This window comes from Artemia sp. Qi Xiang Cuo, chromosome 15 (genome assembly GCF_049724085.1).
Source record: "Artemia sp. Qi Xiang Cuo chromosome 15, ASM4972408v1, whole genome shotgun sequence".
Lineage (NCBI taxonomy): Eukaryota > Metazoa > Arthropoda > Branchiopoda > Anostraca > Artemiidae > Artemia > Artemia sp. Qi Xiang Cuo.
In genome coordinates this window covers 42,721,630-42,746,380 of record NC_142808.1, presented here as the reverse complement: position 1 = coordinate 42,746,380, position 24,751 = coordinate 42,721,630, and the positions used below count along the sequence as shown (strand labels likewise).

The following is a 24,751-nucleotide window of genomic DNA, read 5'->3' as shown; positions in this document are numbered from 1 at the left end:
TAAGAGAATCTTTGTATAAATTTATATCTTGTTTACAATTGAATCTTATTTTTTTTTCTATTTTTCCTGTTGGTTCCATTTTCCCCCAATTAATAGAAAGTTGATACAGTGGAACACTTAAGACATCAAATGGTAATTATTGAAGCAGCCCTTTTGAATTAATTGCTTATCAGACTAACGAAACCAAATCAGTTCTTTATGACATATAAATAAAAATAAGATAAAAAAAAACTAAAAAAATGGAAAATTGGCATGGTTCTTTACAATATATAAATAAAAAATCAGATTAAAAAGCCCCAAAATAACAAATGAAAAAAGAAAAAATGGGAAAAAACCTCACAAGTTGTCTCAGAACTGGATTGTGTAACATTACAATTAAAAATAAACCTTAAAAATATGGTGGTTTTTCAGTGCCAATGATATTCCAGCTTTTAGAAGTTTTTGCGGTGACACCTCTGTCATTTGAGATAGTTTCATAGTTTAAGTTCGTCTTGATTATTCTTTCTTATTTTTGTCCATCTTAGCTTTCTTTTGTTTATAGTGAGTTTTTACGTTTTATCTTTGACTTGATTATTCATTTTAATCTCTGTTAGTCTTTTATTTTGATTTATGATATATGAATTTAAATTCGCTCTTTTTGAGTTTTTAATATAGCTCTTAACTATTCTTTGAAAAATCTCGTATTATGTCTGATTTTATAATATAAAATGTAATACAAAAGAGATCGCCTAAGTTTGATATACTGCATAACATAATATTTAAAATAAAATATAGGATAATATAGCCTAAAATTACGTTTATCTTCAGTACACTGCTACTATGGTATAGTATGATATAATTGAAAAGAAAAATCCCGCAGAGTAATGACCAAAAAGAAAAAAAAACATTAAAAAAAACCATACAAATACGATTAAAGGATTCAATTTAAATTTTTGATCCAAGCGATTAAAGCACAGAAAACCATTTGGAAACACTAAAACAAACAAACACAGAAAATCATCACAAAGCACTCTCACGATGGATTATACCTACACGAATAAGCCGCGCCAGATTCTTAATACTAATAAAACACCCATTCCCCAGCAATTTTTCCACCCAAGGCTCACCCCCCCCCTCATCCACTCCAAAAACTTCCTTTCTCAAGACCCTTAACCCTTCACACTTCCCCAAAAAATGCAATAAAATTTCCTCCCACTCTCCATACATCAAGCAACTGTAAGCATCACTCTTCATTCTAATCCTTCCCAAATATCTTCTTCTTTCCCCCAAGTAGCATAAAATTCCTCTACAAGAAATTCCCACTTAATATCCTTCCTAGATAGCCCAGCTCTAAAATATATCCCCTCCCCCCATGCCTCTTTTGCCGTAGAATAAAAACCAAGAGAATCAGATGTTCTGATTTGGTATCCCCACTTCTGTATTTCCTAATTGACTAAAATAGAATATACCTGTTTGGACACCTCTCCCACATGCCAACCCCTACCATACCGTTTATTCCATTCACCTGACATTCCACATGAATCCAAAATTGCATTAATCTGCTCCATCCACGAACATCTTCTTCCATCTAACAGAGACTCCGCCAATGCTCCCCTCACTAGTCTATGGTTTTCCATATTTATCCCTTTTTCCCAATACTTCACAATTTTTGCTAGCCTCATACTTCTTAGCGACAAAATTCCCAAAGCACCTTTAATAACTAAACTATTAAACCTCTCACTTAAACTTAGCATCCTTCTATAACTTTAGCGGAAAATCTTTCTAATATAACACCCTTATCAAATCCCCAAAACTTCTGCTCCACACTCCATTACCGAACTAATCTAGTCTCAAGCACGCGCCTCTGTACTTTAATATCTCCAAGGCCTAACGACCTAAAGAGACTACTTAGGACCATTCCCATTACCCTATTCCCTTTTTTCAACTAATTCTAAATGCTTGCCCCACTTACCCTCCTTTGTTAAACTACACCCCAAATCAATAAACCCATCCACAAAAGGTGAATTCTGCATTCCAAACCTTACCTCCTCTTTCTCCCCCTTCTGACTTCTCCCAAAAACCAAAACTGCTGATTTGCTAACATTATGTACTAACTTTTTCTCTCGTAGATTTCCCTCTAAAATGTCGAAAACCGTCTTTATGTTTTTTGCTGAGTCAGCCAACAGAACAATGTCGTCAGCAAACATTAGAACAAAAAATAGCGTCAAATTAAGCTGTACCACTGGCGCCTGATTTTGCTGAAACTTATCCTCTAAATCATTCACATACAGTGCAAACAATCTTGGGGAAACTGTGCAGCCTTGCTTTACTCTAAGTCTACTTACCACAACTCTAAAGACAGATTTCCCAACCCTTCTACTATCTTAACTAACAAATAAATATCAACTAATATTTTTACAAAGCGTGTTGGAAGTTTCTGTGTTGGAAGTTCTTTGTTTCTGTTAGCTTTATAGTTTAATTTATTATATATGGTTTTATATTCGCTCTTTTTAAATTTTAATGCAACTCTTTACTAATCTTTGAAAAATCCTCTCATAATATGTTTCATTTTACAATATAAAAATATAAAATAAAGTATAATACATAAAATAGCATAAATATAATATACTGCATAACATAACATATAAAACATAATATAGTATGATATAATATAAAATTATGTTTGATTTTCAATACACTGCAAATGATATTTCGGCCTTTTAAAGTTGATGGGGTTGACAGCCCCACTCTAATTTTGGGCAAATTCTTGTTTTATGTTTGTCTTGATCATTTATTTTTCTTTCTGCCCGTCTTAGTTTTTGTTCATTCCTAATAATGTTTGTAGATTTTCATGCTTGACTTAGTTATTAATTTTAATTTCTGTTAGTTTTATAATTGGATTTATTGCAAATAACTTTTTTTTTTAGTTTTAATAAAACTTTTTACTGTACTTTGAAAAATCCCTTTATGATTTTCTGTTTTGATTGATTAAAAAAGAAAAAAAGATGGCTGCTCTTGTGGCTCTTTTCTTCTTTTAAGTACAGTTGATCCTACATTTTTGGTTCGTTCAAGGTAAAATTTGTGCATATTGACAAGTGGCTAGTGAATCAACCTGTTCATTTAAGGAAATTTGCACCAAGGAGACGTTACCCTATGCATACTTGAATGCCTGGCCATTCAAGTCAAGGCAAATTACTGTTTTTGGCGTCATAAAGGAATAACCCTGCGCTATAGCATCGGCCGAAGCAAGGATTTTTGTAGTTAAAATTTAGTCTTATTTTGTACCCAAATTAGGTGAAATATTTGGTTGTCATTTTACTTGGACCCTGATATCCTTTTTTGCGTTGCCTTCTTTGTATGATAAGCGTATGCTTTCGCCCTGGATGTACTTCAGAATCATTACAACATCTTCAAAATGTGAATGAAAGCTATTGCCTTCTGGTATTATGAAAAATGGAACGGTCTCGAAAAAAATTAACAATCTAAGATGATAAAAGAATAGGAACTATCCTGAATAGGAAGAAAGGCTGTCGCCCTTTCAGTCTTAATGCCAAAGTGTCATCTAGACTCTACTGAAAACTCTATATGGTTCTCCAAATTCATCTACAAATTAACTTGAACATGTTGAATGATAGTTCGTAACTGGAAATGTCTAGTTTCCAGTAAAGCCAATATCTTATTTATTTTCAATTATTATATTTATCTTTTTTCTTCTATGACATTTTTTGTGTTAATATTACTATACCCAACAGCCAGCAAGGGCTCTGAGATTGTTCTATTTATAGATATGTTTCGGTTTCGGAATAATCGAACTTGGGTATCACTGTCCCCCCTAACAGTCCTATTTGATATTCTCATATTTCTATAAAATTACTACTAAATAGCCTTTGCTAAGCTGTTCTCAAAGGGATGATCAGCTGGGCAATGTAGATGAAGCGGATCAAAGGCTGGTTGAGCATGCAATGTCCTGGAGATTCTCCCTTTAAGAATAGAATAGCAAAATATTTTTCGGTAATCATTTCGAAACTAAGAAAATGTCAGTTGCTACCGTTAGGTCTCACAGCGGAAATATAGATACCTTACTTGGTATTTTACAGAGTATCATTCCTTTGATGTTAATTGTTATTATTTTCTTTTATTCTTTTGTATTGTTTTTTTTTTTTTTTTTTTTTTTTTAGGTTTCTTGAATCTGGAGAATATAGTGACGCAACTTTTATTGTTCATAAATTGAAATTTTCACTACTTTTAAAGCACCTTTTTTTTTTTTTTTTTTTTTTTTTTTTTTCTTATTACTTGAATCTGGAAAATTTAGTGACACAACTTTCATTGTTCACGGCGTGAAATTTCCACTACTTTTAGAGCACCTTTCTTTTATTGTTAATTTTTTTTTCTTAGTTTATATTTATTCTAGATTACTTGAATCTGGAGAATTTAGTGACACAACTTTTATTGTTCATGGAGTGAAATTCCCTGTGCACCGATGTATTCTTTCAGCAAGATGTGGCTATTTTAATGACATATTCCAACAGAAATGGAAATATAAAAATGTCATAAAGTTAAATAATAAACTTGTAAGTTTCTATTTCATTTACATTCTTGATAATTGTTTTATTTAGTTTTTATCTCATGTCTAGAGTAGGTTTGTTTGATGAATTGTATTTTTTATTTTTGTTTTTTTTTTGTGAATTTTGCCTTTATGTTTCTATAGAAAAAAAATCACAGGATTCGATGGATTTTTGGAAGAAGACGAGGTGACTGAAGTTTATTAATTATAATTATCCATTTAAGATGAAATAGAATAAAAAAAAAGATAAGTAAGAATAATTCAAACAACTTGTAATAGGACCTCGTGGAGACAGTAAAACCTTCAAAAGTCGAATGTCTTCAGTTTTGTTATGTTTTGTTATGAAGCATAATTAGTAGATAAAGTTTGTTTCTTTTCTTTAATTTTTTTTTTAAGAAGCCCCTTAGAAGTACTTTTAACTGTAGTCTAACGAGACAATGGGGAAAAGAGGAACTTAAAAGAAAGAAAAATTCAGAAAAAAAACTGAAATTCTCCTAAGTTCAGTTTATATATCCTAAAAAAACTGAAAAATTCTCCTAAAAACTGAAATATATACCTCTAACTTGTAAATTGGTCTCTTAAATGCAGTTAAAAAAAAACTTATTTGAGGGCGTTACGTAAAGTCCACGGGAGCTATCCCCCTCTCCTTTCTTCAGCCATTTAGTAAATAACCCCCACGTCCAAATAAAAATCCTGAAACGTTTTTGAGTCAAATAGAGCCAATGGTATTTTTGAAAGTCTTACGGTACAAAATTACTATCTATAAAAGTAATATAAAACTATATTAATATACAGGAATAACTATATAAGACTGTATACTATAATAATTATATAAAACTTTATTGCAATCAAAAGCTATCTATAAAAAGACAAAATATTGACAGATGCAGAGCGGAAACTTTGAAATAATACATTTTAACAACCGTTCAATACTTCGATTTTTCGTATTTGTAGGACTTTATAATTCCAGGCCAAACCTGCTAATGATAAGGCAGGTAACTTTCATTTACGCGTATTTAAAATCGCGTTTGAAAATAATGTAATTTCATCCTTTGCCTACTATTTATTAATCGTCAGCGTGAATCAATTAAAAAAAATTTTCTGAGAGAGCTGTTTCAAGGCTCATTTTTAAAGAAAATTACTAAATCTCCGTGCTTTTCATATTAACAACAAAAAATGTTTTAAACAAAATACATTTTGTATGTATCTAAGATTTGGAAGTGAAGTAAATCGTCTTAGTTGGTGATATCAAATGATGCCAGCGGAGTACTGCATTTTCCACAGTTAAATGGAAGGGCCCAAGTATTCTATAGAAACATTTATTTAAAAAAATGTGTATAAAAATCTCATGTTTTTTTTTTGATAGATGACTCAGTCCATTTTTCTGTATGTGATTGACCATTGCATTCAATTCAGATTATTATTTCGCTGGTCTCTTAAATCTGTTTTATCAGCGCTAATCTGTTTTATCAGCCTATAAAAATTCAATTTTGAATCTTTCTTAAACTTTTTTTTTATCTTTCAAATTTAATATAGAAATTTTATATATTCGTCTGTATTCAGACTAGCGCTTTACTGAAACCTGTGATTGCTTTAGGCTTTTTAGAGAGTTAAAATCAAATTCAAGTTTGCTTTTTAATCTACATCTACCGTATGCTTATACATTTTATTACTGCCTTCATGACAAAATGAATCCGAAGATATTTTTAGTTTGTTGGGGAATTTTGCCCTTTGCCAACTTACTAATTGAAAAGAGTGTAAAGGCACCTAGTGATTTGAATCCAGATATTTGAACTTCAGAAGATACTCTTTTTTTATTTTAGAAGCTAAATTCGTTAATTACCTGCGTTGATTTGAAATTCCTCGCCCTGCTAGTTTAATTAAGCATATTTGAAAGACGCAGTATTTTGCCCTTTGCCCACTAAATCATTTGACCAACTAATTTAACTAAAAACTTTTCGAAGTCCCTTTGGCCACTGAGTAATTGAAAAGAATGGAGAGATATGTAGTGAATGTGCAACCAGATATTTAAACTCCCGAAAATCTTCTCTTTGATTTTAGTAGATAAAATGGCTGCGTTAATTACCAGGAATAATTTGAAAGTTGTACATCCTTTTGCCTACTAAGTATTAAACATTTTCCGAACTAATTTAACTGAAAACATTATATAGTCTTGTAATTTTACCTCTTGCCCACTTAATAGTTGAGAAGAGTGTAGAGGTGCCTTCTTCTCGAATATTGAACTTAAAAATACCTGTGTATAACTACTTACTTACTTTTTCGCATGCTGACCAATGATCGGCGTTACGCAGGTACTTATCTCCTGATTCATTGCCTTCGACCGGGATTGCAATGCGTGGTCGGGGGCAAATCATCCGATGCCTCCCCTATTTTTCTCCCAGATTTCTCCAGGTACCCATTTAGAGCTGAATTGACTCTGACTGACCTTACAGAGTCACACCATTGACTCCCGTTTTAAACCAAAATAAACAGCGACATCAGTACTGGAACCCCTGTTCTCAGGATTTCAAGTCCAGTGCACTAGCCACTCAGCTAACATGGCTAATCGTCCTAGCCGAGTAGTAGTAGTTAATACTACTATTACTAACAAATCACTGCAGCACCAAGGCCCTTGAGGCAACCATAGCTGCGCACGTTCCTTCTCCATTCCAAGCTTCACTCTTTACCCCCTCCCATTAAGCTCGAATTTCCGTTAAGTCCTGCCTTATGACCTCTTCCCATTCCAGTTGGGGACAACTTTCCTTTTGTCTAGTCCCAGATGGCCAAACAGCATTTGAATAGTTTTTTTTTTTTAATTACTGTTAATTTTTTTAATTATGTGCGTGAATTAGAAACTATGTTTTTAGGTGAAGCCTCAAGCATTTCGATCTCTTCTACAGTTTTTATATACAGCTCGTTTGGATTCTCAGCTTGTGGACTGCATACGCCTAGCCAAGCAGTGTAAGCTTAATGACCTTAGACATGAACTAGAAGAGGCTGTGAAAAAGGTGGACTCTTTTGGTAAGTTAGAAAAGAACTAGAAATTAGGAGGAGAAAGTATTTGGTAAAAAAATCAAATAAAGAAATTAATTTCTTAGATCACACTTCTTTTCCATTTACAGAATTTAAGAAAAAAAAGACTGGTATAAATTAATTGAATTTCATTGAATTTATTTATAACCCGCTGAAATACAATTATGAACGGAGTATAAAAAAAAAGAAAAAAGAAGAAGAAAAGAAAAAGAAAAAGAGGGATAATGACAAATAAAACGAAATTAAAACTCATAAAACAATCGCACAAGCATAGTAATAAACCAGAAAATGACAGCTCAAGCCAATGTAACAAGCACATAGACAAGCAAGAATAAAACAAGGGTAAAACTTATGGAACAAGCAAGCAAACAAATAATAAACCAGACAATCACAGATTATATATAACAAACACAAAAACAGTAGATGTGAAAGGCCTATTGTTTTATAAGGGAACACCATGGGTGTCCATTTATTCCCCTATTGTAAGCTACAATGAACCAGCCGATGATAGCTTTGGAGTCAATTAAGCCGTATTTCCTATTGGCCCAAGAGTTACTTGTGAGGGGGGGGAGGGACTGAGAAGATATTTAGCATACCGGTAATAAATTCGTCAGAGTTGCTTTTATTCCGTTGCAGAAAAGCTACCTCAAAAAGATGCAATGTATAAAAAATTTTGGAGTGTATATGATTTGTATAATTGTGCTAGCAGCCGTTGTTTGAAAGGCAGTATATTGGAAATTATTCCACCACAGACACTGGATGTCTACAACTGGAAGTGGCGAACGAGAAGCTCTTTAGTTGTATTAGAGCATCTGCCGGTTGGTAGGCTAATGTAATTCATTTACGATTTAGGAGCAGCCAATACTCCATTAAGATCAACATTAAACCCATCGGGAACTGGGCCCCAGTTGAATAGTACCACTTCTGACTTTTCAGCGCTAAATTGAAGATTTATTTTTGAATACTCTCGACTTAAAATGGAAAATTGTTTCTCAAACGCCAGTACCGTTCGGCTGGGGTTAAAGACATCGTCCGCATAAGCAATAAGAGACCCATCAATCCCTTCTAAGATACAGAAAGAAACTGCTTGAGATTGTGCGTCGAGAATACAGTTGTTAAACACAATTGGGGATGTAAGGGCGCCTTGCCTTACTCCGCGACGAACAGGTATGGTTATCTTTGTAATTATTCCATGAGGCAGATTAACAGTGACATTTAAATGATCATACATATCACACAAAGCGCGAATAACACAGGTACTGACCTAACGTTTATGCAATCATGTGAGTATATCTTCTTGAATTCTCAAATTAAACGCATGGCTAGCACCAGGAGTCCCCAGAATAAGTGGCTCTCCTGATTCATGACCAACCATCACAACTACAGCCAGTTCATTTGGTGTATGATCGCACCCTATTCCCTTCTGGTACCCAGACTGGTGCGGGGGCACATGGCATTTATTAACCAGCTCAGGGATTGTCAACTTCTCAAAAATTTTACAAAAAGTTGTAGTTACCGTTGTTGGCCGATATGATGAGCACTCATTTAGGGGTTTATTTTTTTAGGGACAAGGAGTAAGACGGCCAATTGAAAACGATGCAGGAACTATTCCTTTTGTAAACACCATTGGGAAAAGTAGGGCAAGGTGGGAAAAAAGAAAAGGAGTTCCATATAGGAGGTGTTTGACGCAAACGTGATCTGTACCTCTTGAAAAAGGTTTCTTAATTTTACGAATTATATTATAAATATCCAAAACTGATACAGTAAACACTGATTTGTCCCCTATCGAAAGTATATTTTCGAGTGTAATTTTGAAAGGATTTTCTATTAGTCTGTCTAGTTCAGAAAACTCTCTGGATAGATGTTGTTCCCTTAGTTTAGAAGGAACATAAAATGATCGGTTGGGCTTTTGTTTTTGTTTATGTGTTAAATTTTTGCACAGTATTCCAGGGCTGCTGATAGTCTTTTCAGAAAAACCGGATCAAGTAGTAGTTCTATGTTTCTATAACTCTTTTGAAAAACGGCGTTTGGTGGATAAACAGATATAGTCTGCCACACGAGTTCTGGGGCGGCCGCAATTTATCCAGATATTTAGCCAGAATTTGGCCCTATTACAAGCCTCAACAAGTAAAGAATTCTGGGACCAGCCCTTGACTTGGGATCCGACTCGTACTTTAATGCGAGGGACAAACTGCTTTTCTGCTTGTAATAAAGCATGTGAAATAAGTGACGCATATATATTTAACTTAATACGATTTTCATTAATTGAAGACGGCACCGAATTCTGGAGAAGCTCAAATGGTATTTTTTTTTATCTTCGCGAGAATATTATCAATACAATGCTGGTACTGGGGTATAACAATCTTATTCCATTCTACCACAGTACACCACTTAGAATCTTGGATTACCCATGCCCTGTTCAATTGAGGCCATAATATTGAAAGACAACACCAAATTGTCAGATACTACAAAATCATTTAGCATAGTTACAGTTTCTTCAGGACTGGAATTGCTCCCGGAAACAAGCCTATGGTCAAGGTTACACACTGATCCTGGGCTGTGTTTATATGTTAAATCAGCAGATTTTGGTAAGATAGCAACTTCCTTTGTAATCAGGCTTAGAGGCAGTGTCGCACGCAAATTACCATTTTTCAATAGGTCACAACTAAAATCCCTCGACAAAGACCAATAGAGGTGCGAGGTTCTGAGTTTACACAGAAATTTATCTAATTTACTGCATACTAGAACAGACTTCGCTTCAGAACTTTCGTCTCTATAGTCTGTTGGCAGGTATATTAACAATGACAGTATCACCCACTTTAACTGCAAGGAAATGGTCAGATTCTGCAGACAGTTCGGAGTTAGTTTGTCTATCTATTATTGTAGAAAGTCCACCTGAGGGGCGGCCCCGTTTTCTGGGCCTTTTTGCGGCTACAAAGTGGAGTACATGTGATGGCACTACATCGAGTAGTTTCATATTGTCAGCAGAGAGAAGATGTTCCTGTATGCATGTGATTTCTTTAGTAAGGCAAAGTTGTTCCACCACGGCGATTTTTGCACTGAGACTACCATTTACGTTCCATGACAAGACGCTCTTTTTAATATAAGGCTCAACCATTTCGAGCAGAATGGCTTTTTGGCTTCAAAGTCTCGTTCAACGGGCAGTTATCATGGTAGCACGTGTGTTTGGTGCTTTGACAACTCCAACAGCAGATCGGATTCTGGCATGGGCTTTCTTTCGTCGCACCGTCGTAATTTTGGGCACAACGGCTGCATTTCTTGGTATTTTTGCACTGTGTCGACATATGGCCGATTTCATGACAATTAAAACAACGTTTCGGGAGAAAAATAAATTCTTGTATTTTGAAACGCTCGAAGTCAATTTTAATCGTCATTTGTGGGCGGTATCAAAAGCATCTCTACTTGAAAAATGCAGCTGGAAGGTGCGTTATTTCCCACATTGTTCGGCTTTCTCACAGCCGGCTATTAATCTTTGTAAATCCTCAGCACTTAGAGACTCGGCAATCCCTTTAACTACACCGTTGTGTGAGGGGGTTTTGATTTTTACACCGGAACTCTGGTTTTCATTATTAATCGCAAGCAGCAATTTCTCTGCAGTAGCCTTCAGTGCATTGGCCAAACGCCATCTAATTCTTCCTCGTCTTAGCTCAACCTTAGAAGCAGCAAGCGATTCGCCACACGCAGATTCTATAAACGCTTTCCGCTCTGATGGGGTTTTTAGTGGCGGAGGATTTGTAACAACTACAGAGTAAGACAGTTTTGTGGGGGCATTTGGTTGGGTAGGGAAACTAGTTCGAGTAAAAAGATTTAAGTCACCTTTATTCAGTCGTTCCATTAAGCCTTCAAAACGACGGCACATATCATTTACTTTGGTAGTTACGCATGCAGTTATCTCTTCTCCGCATGCAGGGACCTCGGTTGGCTCAAAAATGACGAATGTAGGTAGTTAACGCTTTTCTTTAGCTAATTTCGCAAAGGAATTTCACAATCTCCAGGACATTTTCTTCATCTTTAACTGATTTACAGAAGGGGCCGGTAGGCCATATTTTTGTAGGATCAATTCTTTCGCACTCAGTATATTATCTCTGGAAAAAAAACTCCACAGCGCGATTAATAATCAATTGATGTTTTATTCCGGCTAGCATTACTCTTGAAAGAAAATTTAACACCGCATTCCAAATGATGTTTTCCATGTCTATATTTTATAATCTTAAATCACGAATATATATCCAAAAATCCACCTTTAGGTTGATCTTTCATCAACTTTAATTACTACATTAAGTCAGTCCAAAAAATATAAGCAGTACCAGATTGCGTCAGAATGAAAAGTCACTTAATACTTTAATCCTTTTGAGATACAAACAATTCACATAAGTGTTTTCGCTTTGAAATCTAGTTTAATGCTGATAAACTAATAAATTAATTTAAAAGTGGAACAAAACCAAAATAAAATTATTTGTTTTGTTTTGTTGTTTTGTGTGTTTTTTTTTTTTTGCCTTTTTCTTTATAAATTGTGTTTAATTTAATTTAACTTACCTTTTGTTCCCCCGTTGATAAAGGCTCCCGGATGTGGAGTCGAAATATTGGGTTCTATGATTTAAAGTTTGTTGGGTTTTTTTTCACTGTTTTTTTATTATTTGTACCTGTTTTTCCCCCTTAAATTCTGTAAATGGAAAATAACATATTTAGGTAAGCTAGAAAAGAATGTATATCTTATTCATCTACCAAAGTCTAAATGCTCGCAAAGGATAAAAAAAGACTAAAAAGGATTAAAAAAGTCTTTCTTTTCACCGAGTGAAGCTCGGGACTATGATGAAACGATGGGTTTTTAGCGTGTCTTTGTGAAATTCTGAAATCTTGTAATTGTTTCAATCTGGAAGCTGAATATTCCCAATGTACAAAGGCTAAAGTCTTGCGAAATATTTACAGTGGTTTTTCCTGGCAATATGACTAAATACGATTTTATCAAGTAAATAAATATAAAATATATAAATAAATAAAAATATAAATATAATAATATGATAAATATATAATTATATAATAAATATAAAATATAATATAGTAAATAAAAATATAATAAATATTTTATCAAGTAAATAATATAAATATTTTCTAATTATTAAAAAGAGAAACAACTCTTTTTTATCGAAGTGCAATTTTCATCTGAAGCTTTCAATTAGGTTAGGATTATTAGCTTACCTGTCAGGAATTGCTGGGTAATTTATACCCAGAAAATATGAATAATGTGAACGAAAGCAATCGTCAATTTCATTACCCGTCGCTCATTGCTGTGATCTTGCATTTCTATGACCCACCCCCTCCCCAGTGGCGAATTCCCCCCCCACAGTAATAACGATTTAGTTTTTAAATTATCAGTATTTTGAAAATCTCTTCCAGAAAACTCACCCTGTGGGCATTTCCCAACCCAGAAAATTCCTTCTGCTGTAAACTTCATCTCAAGGGAAAATCCCCCCCTGAAAAATTTCTCTCTCGAATTAGTAATGATCGAATTTTTAAATGTATAAGAATATGTTTAAAAAAAATTCCCGCCTCCCCCGAAATATCTCCTGCGAAAAAAACGATCGTAATTTTAAGTTTATAAGTATTTAAAAAATTAGGTTATGATTATTAACTTACCTGTCGGGGGCTGTTGAATGGTTAATATCCGCAAAATGTGAATAATGTGAACGAAAGCAACTATCAAACTGCTTACCCGTCGCGGGTTGCTATGACCCCTTCCTCGCTTCCCCCGGATAATTCTCCCTGCGTATTAGCAACGGTCCTTTTTTTAATTTAAAATTATTTGGAAAATACTTACCGAAAAATCCCCCTTACCACCTTACATTTGTTCCCCCCTTATTAACACCCACCATAAAAAATCCCTCCGCGTATTATTAACGATTATTAACGATTAAATAAAAAGACATTTGGAAAGTTCCCCCTCCCCCTAAAAAAAGTTCCTCCTTCCCGAAAAATACCCCTCCCTGCAACCCTCCCCCCGCAATAAACTTCAGAACTGTCACAACTTTCGCCTCCTATCATTCTCTTTTAGTTTCTTGTTGCGTATTATCATCTAAACTTTCGTTTACAAAATTCACTCCGTTCGTTTGTTCGACATTAGTTCAGTATTAAGCTGCAGAGTAATACTGCATAATCCGTATCTTGAAAGAAACTTGAATGTCACCACCCAATGCTACCCACTTCCTTGGGGCCGCTTGACGAAAAACAAGATATTTAACGGCCTTTAAGAAACCTGGTTTTTCTGTTTTCTCCAGAAGTCATCCTGCTTTTATAAGAAAACTATGAATAAGATTATAGTCCTTACCTTATGATCATCTAGATCAGAAAGTGGCGAATACAATGGTCTATAATTTGTTTTACTTCGATAGAGAATGAAGATATGCAAGACTCCTAGCGAGACCCTATTTTTCGATTACATTTTAGGTGTTTTTGCAATAACTTTTTTTTAAAAATGAAAAAGAATTAAAATAAAAATACTCAAGAGTATAATCTTCGCTAATAAATGGGATCTCCATCTTCTTCTTGTGGTAAAGTACGCAGATAACTAAGCCTTCAGAAATTTTACATGGGAAATTGATAAAGGGAACAAATACTTTAACCGGCTTTTTCCGTTTTTATTTTCGTCTAATCAGTCAAATCAAATATATATTTAGATTCTCCTTCAATTCTATTTTCAAAACTGTACATTATTCGAATTATAGGTAGTCTGTCTACAGAGTTTTGAAATCTAGATTTTTCACTCTCCCAGATTTCCTTAACTAGATTTTTCAATCTTACTTACAGCATGTACAAAACCTGGTACAAAAGTTACAACAGTACTTGTTGAGAAGCCAGCACTCTCTTCAGAACTGCAGCAAGATTTAGGTGTTTTGGCTGAGCAAGCTCTGCCCTCAGAACTTAGTGATTGGATTGTTGGCTCTGAACTGCCGCTAATGCCATCTGTGCCTTCAACTTTTGTAGACGTTTGCTTCTTTGTTCAAGGTCATCGCTTTATGTGCCACAGAGTGAGTTTCTTCTTTATTTTATTTTTTTTTTTTGCTTGTAGGGGAAAATCGAGTGAAACTGTGGGGCTTTTACTTAATTTGGGAAGGGGATTGCATTGTTTAAATTTCCGTTTATGTTTTTTTTTAGGGAAATTTGTTTTTCAAAAATGGGAAGGAAATGACTTTTCGTAAAAAGTAAAAATTTTGGAGATATTCAGTGGTTGAGCATAATTTTTCTGCTCATTCCAGTAGTCTATGTGGGGACTTTCTATGACCCTCGGTTGTTCATCTTTTTTCCCGTCTATTTTTCAAATTTTGATAAACTGTCAAATCCGTGAAGGGGTGGAAGCGAAACAAGGTTTGCCACTATAACAAACACTTGAATGAGAATACGAAAGTCCTGACGAGTCCTTGACGAATTCCCTGGTTGGGCATAAAAGATTGAAGCTGATCTGTTGGTGTGAGATAGTTTTGGGTCTCTACTCCGTCATAAGCTACATCCTCCTTCCCTACCTCCGAAAGGGAAATCCTGCTTGCGGGGCCTTGTGGTGGCGTCAGGTTGGGCCTTTCACTTGTTGGCCTAACGGAAACCGTGACTGCAAACAGAGCTGTGACCTTAAGGATTGGTGCCACATTCTGCACTAGTAAACAACACTGCATATGCACTGGATTCTGATTAACGGATAATTTTTCAGAGTTATACTTTTTTTTTTGGGGGGGGGTAGGGGAAACCTCTTCCTAGCTAAGTTACCATTATGAGTTGCCTCGCTGTACTAACATATTGTTTGTAGAATGAATATAGAATGTCTCGGAGGTAATAGGCTCGATAAAGCTTGTGAAGGATTTTGACTCTTGTGGATAGAAGAGCATTGCCAAATGTCAGAAACCATGTTGCGACCAAGATTAGCCAAGGATTGCACAAAGCCTCCATTCATACTGTAAGTTTCAGGGACTTATTGCTGTCCGGTTTAAAATTTTATATATACTTATTGCTGTCAGGTTTGATAATTAATGTCAAGAAGACTAAGTTGCGAGGGCTGGTAATAAGTGGTGGCGGAGAGGTGATGTTAGCTAACGGGAAGATCGATATCAGCTTCACTTACCTAAGTAGTCTTATCAAAGGCAACGCACCAGCGCTGCCTAAGTAATGAACGAGCGGGGAACCATCTGTTTTTGTTTTTTTCCTCACGCTCTAGGCTAGTCGTATCGAAGAATTTATTTCGGAAAGTCTAAAAGAGACCCATTCAGTTAGAAATTAGATTGGCCAGGTTACGTCGTTTTTGCCAGGATTGAATGTTGAACAACTAGCCCCCCCCCTCCCACGTTACTAACTCTCCAAAATACGATACGAAGACTTAGTTAGACAGCTAATTTTCTTAGCATAGTTGTTTTCCAGATAGATGTTTTTGAGGAGGACACTCCCCCACAACCCTCAGGGCAAGGGTTTTAAGTTATGCCCTGGGGGCATATAAGGTTTTTATAGAAGGCGTTGTTGTAGAAACTTCAAAACAGGCTCATTCGATTGAAAATTCAAAGGGCTAGTACCCTTTTTAATATTCGAAAGTGATTTAGAGCAACTAGTCCCCCCCCCCACGCCCATCATTCCCCCAAATACATCCAATCAAAATTTTGAGATAGCCAGTTTGTTCAGAGTACTTGATTTACAGATAGATAATAAGTTTTTGATGAGGACACACCCCCACAACCCTCAGGGCAAGGATTATAATTTATGCCCTGGGGGGATATACGGTTTTTAAAGAAGGTGTTGTCGTAGAAACTTCAAAAAAGGTTCTTTCGATTGGAAATTCAAAGGGCTAGTCCCCTTTTTAATAGTCGAAAGTGATTGGAGGGCAACTAGCCCCCCTCCGCACGCCCATCATTTCCCCAAACACATTCGATCAAAATTTTGAGATAGCTATTTCGTTCAGCGTAGTGGATTTCCAGATAGAAAATATGTTTTTGAGGGGGTCACTCTCCCACAGCCCCCAGGGCAAGGGTTTTAAGTTATGCCCTGGGGGTATATACGGTTTTTAAAGAAGGCGTTGTCGTAGAAACTTCTAAAAAAGCTCATTCGATTGGAAATTCAAAGGGCTAGTGCCCTTCTAAAAGTCGAAAGTGATTGGAGGGCAACTACCCCCCCCCCCACGCCCATCATTCCCCCAAACATATTCATTCAAAATTTTGAGATAGCCATTTTGTTCAGGGTAGTTGATTTCCAGATAGAAAATATATTTTTGAGGAGGACAGTCCCCCACAACCCTCAGGGCAAGGATTTAAGTTATGCCCTGGAGGCATTTAAGGTTTATATTGAAATATTTGTCTTAGAAACTTGAAAAAGGGCTCATTCGATTTGAAATTTAAAAGGGTAGTACCTTTTCTAATATTCAAAAGTTATTGGTGGACAACTAACCCCCCTCTCACGCCTTTCTCCAAACACATCCAATAAAAATTTTGAGACAGCCATTTTGTTCAACGTAGTTGATTTCCAGATAGAAAATGTATTTTTAAGGAAGACACTCCCCCAAAACCCTCAGGGCAAGGATTATCCCTGGAAGCATCTAAGGTTTTTATTGAAATCTTTGTCGTAGAAACTTAAAAAAGGGCTCATTCGATTTGAAATTCATAGGGATAGTACCCTTTTTAATAGTCGAAAGTGATTTGAGGACAGCTAACCCCCCTCTCATGCCCACCTTTTCCCCAAACACATCCAATTCAAATTTTTAGATAGCCATTTTACTCAACGTAGTTGAAAGCTTTGGAAATTGGGTCTTTAAGGATGACAACCCTTCCCCCCACAGCCCTCAGGGCAAGGGTTGTAAGTTATGCCCTGGGTCATATAAAGTTTTTATTGAAAGCGTTGTCGTAGAAAATTCAAAAGGGCTCATTGAAGTAGAAATTGAAAAGGCTAGTGCCTTTTTTAATAGTTTAAAGTGATTGGATAGCGACTAACGCCCCTCTCACGTCCACCGTTTTCCAAAGCACATCCAATCAAAATTTTGCAGGCCAAACTATAAAGTCTTAAAAAACGAAAAAATTTAAAGTATTATTTTCTTTTTCCCTGAAAAGACTATGTCAATATAAAACGAACAGAAATTAATTTAAAAAACTTTTTCCAGAAAATAAGTTTTTCAAAGAAAAATAAAGAACTCCATTAAACAAAAATTATCAAAACTTGACTAAAAAAATAAACCAAGCGTGAAACTACAACAAATCAGCATCGATAAATAAATTAAACCCAAAACAGAACAGTAATTACAATAATTAACTGAGTCAAACTCAAAAGAGGCAGAAATTAACATAAGTTGGGCGCAAAACCCTAAGCCATCCCAAAGCCAGAACAAAACTTGCACTTTACTGAAAAAATAAAAATGAATGTGCATTGTCAGTTTAATATACATATACTGATATTTAATAATCAAAATGTTAATATTATTTGATTTATTAAACTTATAAAAGTAAGAACGTTTATATTTTTTTTCAGCAAAGTGCAAATTTTGTTCTGGCCTTGGGAAGGCATAGGGGTTTTGCGCCAAACTTACGTTAATTTCTGCTCGTTTTGAGTTTGACTCGGTTTATTATTGCAATTTTTGTTCGTTTTGGGTTTCATTTATTTATAGATTCTGATTTATGATAGTTTTAAGCTTGGTTGATTATTTGATTTTAGTTTTGCTAATTTTTTGTTTAATGGAGTTCTTTAATTTTCTTTGAAAAACTTATTTTGTGGAACAAGTTTTTAAATTAATTAATAAAGAAAATAGGGTCTGTGAAGGTGTTAAAAGTAGAATAGCTAAGGTCAGAGTATTTTTAACAGTTGAAAAAGTTTTGAAGAATAGGAAGTTAAGGTTGCCAACTAAGATTAGAATATTTGAAACTACAGCGTAGACAGTGGTCAAGTATGGGTCTGAAACACATGCGCTCCGAAAGACAAAGGAGGATTTGCTAGATGTTTTCCAGAAAACTTTTCTACGGTTTGTTTTGGGTAGTCGACTGGCTGACCAGAGTACAAAGATGGAAAAAGCCTCATTCTAAACAACCAATGCTTCTTATAAAAAAACCCAAATTGACTCTCCTTTACGAATGATGATTGCAGAGAATCCATTCTTTTTAACGAGGAAAAACCGAAATTTAGAGACAAATTTTTTGACTCGCGAAATATTCTGCGTTGACCCCCCCCCCCCCCCTTTTTTTACTTTAAGGCTACATTTATCCACGATCAAAGACACTCTGCCCTCCAGAGCATGGCCTTTTGCTAAAAGCTAATCCTGAATAAATGTCAACAGTTCAGAGTATGCTTTAACTCACAAATAAATTTTACCTTGAAACAGCAAAATTTTAAACAGTAAATTGTACTGTGAAACAGTAAGCTGTACGACTAACGTGATTGAGACGTTGAAAAGTCTACCAAGATTTAATATTTTATTGGACTCTATAATTAAAGAGCAGAAGATATCCTGAAGAATCTCAAAAAATTGTAGCTAATGGATCTTCTGAAGATACATTGAAGGTGAAGCACAGGTTTGACTTTAGATAGTCTATTTGAAAATGATGGGTTCTTTGCGTTAATCCTATTTAATATTGAAGAGAACTGAAACCGAAATCACTGGGATACAATACATCATGATACAGTCAAATTGTTCTGTCAATATTTTCTGCTATGCACAAGAATCAGGCACAAGAATGTTTTAGGACTTTCCTCCAATCCAAATAGAAACAGGGCATGGAGCAGGTATCGCTGACGCAATGCCTGTATGTCTTTCAAAAGTAGAAAGTGCCAAAATCAGCATGATAGCTTCAATGTTCCTATGCTTCTAGGAGAAGCTAACTTATGTAATGAACCGTTTTTGCTGGACTCCTGCAATTGTTTTCAGGTAGTTTCGCCATTTTCAGTAAAAAAAAAGAAAGAAATGAAAATAAAGACAACAAACGGGTCTATGGACAGTAAATGAAAACGAAGAGAAACAAAAAAATCTAATCAATGTTTCGCCCGTCACAAACAAACTAGAAACTAAAACTATAAAATATAATTAAACAATATATATGAAACTAAAATAGACTAACATAAAATATATAATGTACAATCACTCTTTGGTTACTCTTTGTCAGTTACTTTTGTTGTTTCATGAAGATAGCTGCCAATTGTAAATGTGAGTAATCGTGTATTATATATTTTATAATAGTCTATTTTAGTTTCATATATATTTTTTAGTTATATTCTAAAGTTTTAATCTCCAGTTGTTGTTTTTTTCTGCGCTGAAGACGCCTTGTTGTAGACGGGCGAAATATTTGTTTGATTTTTTGGTTTCTATTCGTCTTCCTTTACTGGCCATAGACCCGTTTGTTGTCTTTATATTCAGTTTTTTTTTTTATATATCATGACTGGTCAGTTCGGCTCTAGATCTTTTATTTTCAGTTTTATTCTAGCAATTTCGACATTTTTAATTTTTGATCAAGTAATTTTGCCATTTTCAATTTTTTTTTTCCCAGTAACTTCACCTTTATTTACTTTTTGATGACCTAATTTAAGTCATTTTTTAATGCATTATTGTGTATTAACTTCTTGTTTAAAATTCTTGATTAAAATAAGATGTGTATACTTAGTTTCCGTTGTCGACTTTCCTGTTCTGACTCAAGAGGGAAAAATTCACGATATTGAGTGTTCAGATTTGTACCAGTTGCCCATTATCGTTGGGAGCTGTGGGGGGCTACTGTGGTGAGAAACTTGGAATCTCTGCAGTTTGTATGTTTTAAAAAAGTAGTAGGCTTCCAAAATTGTTTTAGTAGTTTGGTTCTTAAAGCTGACCTGGTTTACCCTTTTCGTGTCACAAGGGGATAATATAGATGATCAAATTTTGGTTACAGACACTGCACTTGCCCTATAAATGTTTAGTGGAGGTGGCTTACAATGAGATAATGAAATCTTCTAAAAAGGCAACATTGCCAAAACAGGTTAAAGCCCTGCTGGATAATGATACCTTTTCTTGGGCATGGAATGAGGGCCGGGGTTCCCACTTTAAACCTAATAATTTCTTCAGGTTGTTTGATTCTGACCTTCAAGGACTAGGAGATTCAGGTTTGGCTTACTGGTGTTGAGAAGTCATATACACTAAGATTTTATAAGCAGATTAAAGTATTGTATGGAGAGGCTGAACTTACCGCGGGGGGGGGGGGATAGGGGCACCGAAGCGCTGGTTGCAGATGCGAGAAAATTGTGAGACATTGCGGATGGTACATTGGGATTCTTATGATGAAGGGGGCCCGGGAGGTGGGTGTGCTTGCCTCCTTTGTGGGGAGTATGAGGATGACCCGGACCATTTTCTGAGTAATTGCCAAAATTTGGAGAACTTGAGGAACATTTTTTTTTGTGGGGATGCATCACGACTCCCAGGTATCTTGGATACCTCCTCTAGGGAGCTAATTATTGCGGTGGAAAGTTTTTTAAGGATTTTCGAGAGGCATGGAAGATATAATTTCAATGTGTTACATACTATTGTTTGAACTGCCAATTTAAATATATAATGAAATCTAAATAAGAAAAATAAAAACAGACGAAAAATATGTGGACAGAATTGTTTTATTAAAAGCCAAGAATTGAAATTTTGATTGATTCATCCTTTTCATCTTCAAATAGTTTTAAATGTGGATGATCAAGAACGATGATCGTTATCCCATTACTCAGAACATACATCTTATCTGAAATACCAAATATTGCTCTTTTCATAGCTTCCATTTTGTAGTGCCGGGTTTATTAGTTCAATTGCAGTATGTTCCCATTTTCTGGAAACGTTCGAATGTAAATTGGACCATATGCAAAATTGAAGACCCTTGCCCCTGGAACAGCAAATGCGACGTCACAACTGGTGCTCTTAGACTCTTAGAGGCTGTTTTCACGAGGACTCGAGTTGAACTCGAGTTCAACTAAAATCCTCGTGAAAACGACGAAAGATAGAGGCTGTTTTGACGAGGACTCGGGTTGAACTCGAGTTCAACTAAAATCCTCGTGAAAACAACGAAAGATAGAGGCTGTTTTCACGAGGACTCGGGTTGAACTCGAGTTCAACCAAATTCTTCGTGAAAACAACGAAAGATAGAGGCTGTTTTCACGAGGACTCGGGTTGAACTCGAGTTCAACTAAAATCCTCGTGAAAACAACGAAAGATAGAGGCTGTTTTCACAAGGACTCAGGTTGAACTTAAGTTCAACTAAAATCCTTGTGAAAACAAAAAAAGATAAAATCCATCTTTTGTTCAACTCACAGAAGGATTTTCAACTTAGAATTCTATGCATATTGACATTCTACTCTGCTATTAACACAGAGTTGAACAAACGATGGATTTGAGCTCAACTTCGAGTTCAACTTTAGATGGATTCGATGAGGATTTACGCAAAAACATACATCCAGCACGCAAATCCAGCGCGAAAACATAAATCCACGTGGAAGTTGAACTCGAGTTCAACTCAAGTCCTCGTGAAAACGGCCTCTTAGTAATGTACACAATCGTTTGTCACCGTACTTAACTTTACAATCGCCTTTAAGATTTTGTCAGATCACGTTTTGACCGCTGAATAAAAGTTAAAAGAAAAGCGAAGAATTAAAAAAGAAGAAATTAGAAAAAATAATGAAATAGAAAAAAATAGAAGAAATAGAAAAAAAGAAGTAGATATTTATATAATCTATTTATATATAGAGATACTACAAAAAAAGGGCAAAAAAATGATGCCTCTATAATCCCATATTCTAAGATAACTATTGTAAAATAGAATAGAAGAGTAGGCGAAAGTAGTGTTGTCATTCTTCGAAAAAGCTTCAACTTGAATTGAGATCGGGCAAAGCCTCGGCCTGAAGAAAACAATCATTAAATAGCTCCCTTAGATTCATTAACAATAAAAGCAATAATCCTGTTTAAAACTCTGTTTCTGCTATTTAAATAGTTGGTCACAGTCAGTAAAGCCGTACAACAGAAAACTATTTCCTCTCTGAGCTAACATCTACAAATTTTCTTATCAACATTTTGCGCATCTTAAATTTTGCGTGCTTGCATCGCCAATAACAACATGAAAATACCCCTATTTTTAGTTCTGTATTCCTACTCCCCTAGAGGGTTTCTCCAGAAAGTTTCTTCATAGAATTACCCCTATGGTGAATCGGAAAATCGACCTTTCCGTGGAAATTCCCTCCGCGTGGAAAACTCATATCGAATGTATGAATAAATTTTAAAACGTAGTTTTTTTAGTTTTGTTTTTTATTTTAATCATATAATTTTTCATCTTTTAAAACAGAAAATGGTACAATGGAACTGTTGTAGTTTTGTTTTTAAGTGTATGATCCAAAAGGAGTAATGTAATTATTTATAATTATTTTTCTTTAGGTGTTTTTCAGTGGAAGGAGCGAATACTTTCGGGCACTTCTATCCGATCACTTCAATGAATCACTAAAAGACTACTCCCAAGGGATTATGTACATTAACTTACATGATATTGAGGCAAAAGTTTTTGCTTGTATTGTGCATTATATCTACGAAAACTCAGTTCAGGTGAGTAGTTTATTGGATTATTTTATGATCTAGTTTATTTTAAATACTGGTGGAATCACTGCCGGGTCTCTAGTGGAATCACAGTGGCTTCTGTTTAGCATCTAATTTATTGTAAATGCTAGTAGAATCACTGTTGTATCTTACTGTGTTAAATCACTAGTGAAATCAAAGTGGCTTGTTTTAAAATTGTTTTTAACATCTCAAGTATTAGTGAAAATTCTGTTGGATCACTAGTCGAATCACTGAGGAATCACTGTGGTTTGCTTTTAAGATCTAGTCTATTTTAAAACACTATTTGGACCACGTAAAATTGCTAGTTTATTTTTTGTTTTTTATTTTATCTAAAAATGCGTGTTTGTGCAGCTATTGTGATTCGATTTTGTTTCTCCTCGTTCGTGTACTACCTCGTTCGTGTACTACTACTAACACTAACAACTCAGTGTAGCATATATATCACGATTATTAGGAAATTTAATATAAAGGGAATTTTATATTGAATAAAAAGAAAATTAGGTTCCCCGAAATGTCCCCAAAACTTAACGGTAGTGACGATTGACAATATGTGTTTTGTGTTAACGTTCGTGAGTTCTGCCGAATTTTGCGGGAATCCATTATCCACAAATGTTTCGGGATATCCCAGAAAATCCACGAAATAAAATTGGGCTTCCCGAATTTTCCCCAAACATCAATGGTAATAAAGTTTGACACTACTTATTCCATGTTAACGTTTGTGAATTTACGAACGTTAATTTTGGGGAGATTTTAGAAAACCCAATTTTATTTTGGGGATTTTTTCGGAAACTAGATTAATTTAATTCAGTATTTAATTTATTTTATTTTATTTATCTGTTTATTTTATTTTAATTTAAACATTTAATAAGAGTTTTTTATTTTAAAATGCACGTTTGTGCATTTATCGTGATTTTTTTTTGTGCTTGCAAGGTTTATATACAGCTGCTAACGCTGCTAAAAACTCACAGTAGCATATATACTACAATTATTCTATTGTTCCTGAAAATTTTTCGGCTATCAGTAAACTTACTCAAAATAAAATTAGGTTTCCCGAAATTTTCCCAAAAAATAACGGCAACGAAAATTGGCAATACAAATTTCATTCTAACGTTCGTGAATATACGAGCGTTAATTTTCCTTGGGATTTTGGAGAACTCAATTTTAGTTTATTTTGGGAATCTTCGGGTTAAGTTCGAAAAATTTGAAGGTAATTGATGTGCCGAAATATCATTATATTTTATCAATATCCATATTGATAAATTATGCCAGTTTATAATATCGATATTAACTAATTACACATATTTTATATTGATAAATATTATGTCAAAGTATTTTATGTTAACGTTCGTGTGTATGAAAGTTAATTTTTGGACAAATTTTGGAAACCCCAATTTTTTCTTGGGATTATCTTGGAAATCGTAATTTATTTCATTTATTTATTCAAAATATTCCCGTAATTTATTTCAACATCTATTTTATTTATTTATTTTTAATTTATTTTAATTTTTAAACTTGAATTGTTAGTCTTAAAGGTTTTTGTTTTATTTTAATATACGCATTTGTGCAGCTGTTGTTGTTTTTATTTCAAGATTCGTATACTACTAATA

At 34.8% G+C, this 24,751-nt stretch overlaps 1 protein-coding gene across 1 annotated transcript in view; it reads left to right on the top strand.

Annotated features, from left to right (window-relative positions):
* Positions 1-24,751, top strand: part of LOC148943687 (ankyrin repeat and BTB/POZ domain-containing protein 1-like) — a 42,779-nt gene that overhangs the window by 7,942 nt on the left and 10,086 nt on the right. The window contains exons 3-6 of the mRNA XM_089100908.1: positions 4,391-4,550; positions 7,417-7,564; positions 14,402-14,622; positions 22,968-23,132. Of these exons, the coding sequence (XP_088957034.1) occupies positions 4,391-4,550; positions 7,417-7,564; positions 14,402-14,622; positions 22,968-23,132 (694 nt within the window). The remainder of the gene's footprint in view (positions 1-4,390; positions 4,551-7,416; positions 7,565-14,401; positions 14,623-22,967; positions 23,133-24,751) is intronic.